The 6,184-nt window shown below is 40.3% G+C and overlaps 1 protein-coding gene across 5 annotated transcripts in view; it reads left to right on the top strand.

Annotated features, from left to right (window-relative positions):
* Window positions 1-5,392, top strand: part of LOC105490752 (NIMA related kinase 5) — a 101,619-nt gene extending 96,227 nt beyond the window's left edge. For all 5 annotated transcript variants that reach the window (XM_071081291.1, XM_071081292.1, XM_071081290.1 and 2 more), the window contains one exon: window positions 2,917-5,392. In XM_071081291.1, the coding sequence (XP_070937392.1) occupies window positions 2,917-3,184 (268 nt within the window). In that variant the 3' untranslated portion in view covers window positions 3,185-5,392. The remainder of the gene's footprint in view (window positions 1-2,916) is intronic.
* The last annotated feature ends 792 nt before the right edge of the window (window positions 5,393-6,184 follow it).

A 6,184-nucleotide genomic window follows, 5' to 3' on the forward strand; every position in this document is an offset into this window, starting at 1 on the left:
CACTCAAGCCTGGGGGACAAAAGCGAGACTTCTCTTGAAAAAAAAGTACCAGTAGATTTGGTGTCTGGTAAGGGCTAGCTTTCGGCTCCATACACAGCACCTGCTAGCTGTGTCCTCACTTGGTGGAAGGAGTGAACAAGCTTCCTTGGGCCTTTTTTATAAGGGCACTCATCCCACTCATGAGGGCTGGGCTCTCATGACCTAATCACCTAAAAGCTCCACCCCTTAATACTATCACTTTGAGGATTAGGTTTCAATACCTGAATTGGGAACAGGGGCACAAACATTCAGACCATAGCAAAAATTTTTATAATTAACTAGAACTTCTGGAAGTTGAAAAAAAATCTGTGAATAGAAATTAAAATTCAACTGATGGTTTAAAAAACAGAATAGATACAGGTAATGAAGGAGTTAGTAACTGGAAGATAGGTCTAAGGAAAAACATGATGGAAAATGTGATGGAGAAGTTAAGAGGCATGAAGTCAAATGTATATGAAAAGGAGTTCCAGAAGAAAAGAATATGAGAAAACAATAAGCAAATCAATTCAGCTGTGAACTTTCTATAATTATTCGAAGCCAGGAATCCTCATATCTGGGAAATAAGACAATTATCAAGCAGCAACAATGAAAAGAAATTTATACCTGGACACAGCATAGTTTAGTAGAGGAACAAAGACAAAGGAAAGTGTGTAAAGCACATGTCTCAGGAATGGTAACAGTAAGTGCGAGCTGCACTTACTGGTCCACCCAAATTTATGGTCTCCAGTTTTAGTGGGGTCCTCCGTGATGACTGGCAATCCGAAGCCTGGTCCGCTTCCTTCCCAGTGTATCAGTGATTCCAAACCCTCATCCCTCAGCTCACACCCGTCCAGCACACACTCATCGTGTGACTGTGCCTCCTCCTTCACAGAGATAGTATGCGTTCTGCAGAAGGAATCATCTCAGTTTCCTAGCTCCATAACTTCTCTATATCCACGAGTGCTTCTCTCCTTTTCTCTCCCTATCTTCTTTTTCCGAGGAAAAACTGTCCCTCTTCCTGCTGAAAGCCCATGCTCTGCAGGCGCTCTAAAACCCAGCCTCTTTTCAGTGACCTGGCTCCTATTGGTTATTCCACCTGCCTCCTGTTTTCAATATCATATGCTCGTTTCCCTCAGCATATAAACTGCCCAACTCTCTCCCATTAAGAACAACAACCAAAAACCATTGCCCCCATGTTCTCTAAATAACACCATTCCTTTCAGAGCCAGGCTCACTGAAAGAGGAGTTTAAACTCATTGTCACCACCTTTTTTTTTTTCTTCAGACGAGTGTCTTGCTTGATGCCCAGGCTGGAGTGCAGTGGCATGATCATAGCTCATTACAACCGTAAACTCCTGGGCTCAAGCAATCCTCCTGCATCAGCCTCCTGAGTAGCTCTCCCAGCACTTTGAAAGGCTGAGGAGGGAGGATTGTTTGGACACAGCAGTTTATGACCAGCTTGGGCAACACAGTGAGACCTCCTAACTGCTAAAAATCAAAAACCTGGGCATGGTGGTGCTCGCCTGTAGTCCCCACCTGTCACCACTTTGTTAACCTCCATTGCTTTCTTGACCCACTGTACGTTGGTTCCTGCTATGTGGCACTCCTCTGAAATATTCTTTCAACAGTCATCTATTACTTTGAAATTGGCAAGTCAAATAATCATTTCTCAGTCCTCATCTATTTGGCTACTCCCTTGGCTTCCACGATACACATCTTCTTGGCTCTTACCAGCTCTTTCTCAATCGCCTCCACTTGCCACTTTTTTTGTTTTGTTTTGTTTTGTTTTGAGATGGAGTCTCGCTCTGTCTCCCAGGCTGGAGTGCAGTGGTTCGATTTCGGCTCACTGCAACTTCCGCCTCCTGTGTTCAAGTGATTCTCCTGCCTCAGCCTCCTGAGTAGCTGGAACTACAAGTGTGCACCGCCATGCCTAATTTTTTGTATTTTTAGTAGAGAGGCAGTTTTGCCATGTTGGCCAGGCTGGTCTCAAACTCCTGACCTCACACTTGCTACTTAAATATTAGGTTGGTGCAGTTACTTTTAGGTTTAATTTAGGTTGGTGCAGATTGTCTTATTGATCTATTCCCTTTCCTTTCTAAAAATATCAATGTTGTAGTCTTAGACACAATTTTAATTCGTGGTTCTATGAATCAGTAGTGGTGAGACCCTCAACACATTTTTTTTTTTTTTTTTTTTTTTTGAGATGGAGTCTCGCTCTGCCGCCCAGGCTGGAGTGCAGTGGCCAGATCTCAGCTCACTGCAAGCTCCACCTCCCGGGTTTACGCCATTCTCCTGCCTCAGCCTCCCGAGTAGCTGGGACTACAGGCACCCGCCACCTCGTCCGGCTAGTTTTTTGTATTTTTTAGTAGAGACGGGGTTTCACCAGATTAGCCAGGATGGTCTCGATCTCCTGACCTTGTGATCCGCCCGTCTCGGCCTCCCAAAGTGCTGGGATTACAGGCTTGAGCCACCGCGCCCGGCCTCAACACATTTTTTTAACCTCTCTGAGCCTCAGCTTCTTTACTTACAATTTGATGATAATGTCTACCTCAAAATGTTGTTAGTATTAAGTGAAATATGGTATAAGTGCCCTAGGATAGTGATGGGCATATAGTAAGGGCCCGATGTATGGCAATTTTTTTTTTTTTAATTCTCTCTTCCTCTCCTCTTAAACACTAGATGATGAAAGTTAATAAATAAAGGGTGTTTAACACAATGTACAACTCAACAGAAGATGGATTCTCCCAACATTAGTTGTTTATCATGCTTAGAAAAACCTGGGTGAAAATGCAACTTTTATATTGCTCAACTGGGAATGGAGAAAAGGGAAATGAGTTTTTATATGTATTCTTCAGTGCTTTCATATCATAACGCTGATTTTTAGTGCTTATTATTTCAGAAATTTTGAGGAATCTGAAGATGAGTTGAGAGATGTAGTAGAATCCTTAAAAAAACTTGCTACTTTCAAAGAGGAAGATAAAACAGCAGAGGCCTCCAGTGCCTCTAAGGACTCTGGAAAGTCAAGTGAAAGAGAGGGGATAAGTATGCAGAAATCTGAAGAATTAAGTGAAGGCTTGGGGAATATTTCTACTACATCTAATGAACACATTTGTATTACAGATGAAGACCAAGGAACATCAACAACTAGTCAAAATATACAAGTGTGATTATTGTACTTTTTCTTAAGTAATAAGTTAGTGTCTAGTGTCTATTACCTATAGTATTTATTTGGGTACAAGTCATAAATGTTCATTTACTTTAAGGGTTTTCTAGTAATCTCAAGGATTTATTTTTCTTTCAATTTAGGAAGTAGAACTAACTTTTGGATATAGACATTAATATTTTTACTTTAAAGTTTCTATTAAGAAATCTTAGGCCAGGCAATCCCATCACTTTGGGAGGCCAAGGCGGGCAGATCATGAGGTCAGGAGTTTGAGACCAGCTCAACTAACATGGTGAAACCCCGTCTCTACTAAAAATACAAAATTAGCCGGGCATGGTGGCACATGCCTGTAATCCCAGTTACTTGGGAGGCTGAGGCAAGAGAATCACTTGAACCCAGGAGATGGAAGTTACACGTGAGCTGAGATTGCACCATTGCACTCCAGCCTGGGCAACAAGAGCAAAACTCTGTCTCCAAAAAAACAAAAACAAAAACAAAAACCATATATATATATTTCAGCTAATGTATGTGGTAGGCAGAGTAATGTGGCTCAACACCCCCTCCAAAACATGTCCCGTCCTAATCCCCAGTTTGTGAATACGGCAAAGGAGAATTAAAGGTTGCAAGTGAAATTGTTTGGTCATCAGCTGACCTTAAAATAGGGAGGTTATCTTGGTTTATCCACGTGGGTGCAGTGTAATCAGAAGGGTCCTTACAAGTGGAAGAGGAAGGCGAAAGAGAAAACCAGAGATATGGCAGCATGAAAAGGACTCAGCCTGATGTTGCTGGTTTTGAAGATGGAGGACAAGGCTACAAACTAAGAATTCAGACAGCCTCTGGAATCTGGAAAAGGCAAAGAAATGGATCTTCCCTAGAGCCTCCAGAAGGAATACAGTTAATTTTAGCCTAGTGAGATCAATTTCACACTTCTGACCTGCAGAACTGTTAAGATAATAAATTTGTGTTAACTAAGTTTGTGATAATTTGTTAGGACAGCAATAGAAAACAAATACAATATACAGGTTCATTCATTTAACATAATCTGCCATTTTATAAAACTGATTTTGAAATTTGTTGTATTGAATACACTTTTTTGAAGCTGATGTTGACACAGGAATAAGGCAATTGAGCAAGAAGAATAAGGCATGGTGTGTTAATTATGCACTAAATGACCATGACCATTTTGTCTTATTGGATTAGTTTCTAATAGTTTCAAGTATATAGGCTTTATATCTTACAATGATCTTTTTATATACAGTTATTAGCACAGTGCCAGAAATCTTTCTTGAATTAATAAATGCTAAAACATTTCCTCATTAGGACTGTAAGCTGTTTGGTGTAGGAAAACTAACTTTTTTTTTTATTGATCATAACAATTCCAACGTTGAACATGGCCTGGAGCTTAACAGATGTTTATTTAAATACTAAGGAGTATGTCTGGGCTTAGGAAGGAGAGGGTGGTTATATTTCAGGGTGGTAGAATTCTGCCTGAAATATGTGCTCTACAATAAAAGTAAAATGTCTCACTGATACACTGTTAAACTGAGAAAACAAAGATGAGGTAAGGTTGGTCAGATGATTTCTAAGGTCTGTTTACTATTTACATTTCATATAATTTTCATTAAATGTGGAGAATGCACATTGTAGGAGTCACCTGAGATATGTTCAGTTTTTTGTGACTATTTCCTGATGTCTGACAGACTGTTCTTTTAACCTGATGTAGAGTTACAGTCTACTCTTTTAGGGAGAATGCTGTTTGTTCACATCATGAGGCTGTAAATACTTAAAATGTTCTCACCATTGTGTTAGTTTCCAACTGACACATGGCCTGAGAGACTGGAGTATCATTAATTCTCCAACTGTTTTAGTGCTCAGGGTGTGCATATGTTTATTTACTTTCAGGACTAGTTCAGACATAGTAAAACTGCTAGTGACTTCATGTAATCCTTATTCTGAACAGTATTTGAAAGCAAGGGAAATGAAACATGATCCCTAAAAACCTCAAACGTCCAAACAAGTCAATTAAGTGCAAAAACAACAAAAAAAAAAATGTTTAAGGTTGGTAAATGAACAGGCCAGGTGTGGTGGCTCATGCCTGTAATCCCAACACTTCGAAAGGCTGAGGCAGGAGAATCGCTTGAGCCCAGGAGTTCAAGACCAGCTTGGGCAAGATAGGGAAACACCCATCTTTAACCGCCCCTCATCAAAAAAAAAAAAAAAAAAAAAAGCTGGTGTGTTGGTGTGCACCTCTGGTCCCAGCTGTTCAGGAGGCTGAGGTGGGAGAATCACTTTAGCTTCAGCCTCAGAGGTTGAGGCTAGTGAGCCATAATCCGTGATCGCATCACTGCACTCCACCTTGAGTGACAGAGTAAGACCCTGTCTCAAAAAAAAAAATAAAAGTTAAGCATGTCAGGTTACTGGGTTTGCTCCCATGACAAGATGCTTGGCTAAAGTCTATTTTAGGTAATAGTCACCAAGCTTTACTCAGCAATTTTGAATTCTTTGCTGTAAATTGGAAGTATTCACTGTGATAAGTATATATATCTGCAACACTTTCAACTGGTTTTAATCCCTAATTCTAGACCTTACCCATTTTACACACACGATTAGCTAAATCATGTTCCTAAGCATGGCTCTGATTGCTTTGCTCTGGCTTTAGCCTTGGCCTCATCTGTTAAACTGAAACTTTTTATCAGACCTATATGCATTAAAAAAAATTTTTTATTAGAAAAATCAGCCTCTTGCTAGCCATGTATGATAGCTATCAAATTGATCATTCTGTAAATAGTAGCAATAAGTGTATCAACACTTTGACCTCCTGCGTGTCTACTAACATTTGCATATAGTCCAAGTGAGCACACAGCACCAGAATATTGGAACAGATGCAGCTCCAAAGCCAAGGGTTGCCTTACATTTAGAGTGGGAAAGAGGAAAATGAGTTAGCAGAAGAGCAGCGGGGGAGGGGAGGTAAATTACAGGACATAATTTGCTTCTAAAAATTTGT

The sequence above is a fragment of the Macaca nemestrina genome, chromosome 16, assembly GCF_043159975.1.
Source record: "Macaca nemestrina isolate mMacNem1 chromosome 16, mMacNem.hap1, whole genome shotgun sequence".
NCBI classification, from domain to species: Eukaryota; Metazoa; Chordata; class Mammalia; order Primates; family Cercopithecidae; genus Macaca; species Macaca nemestrina.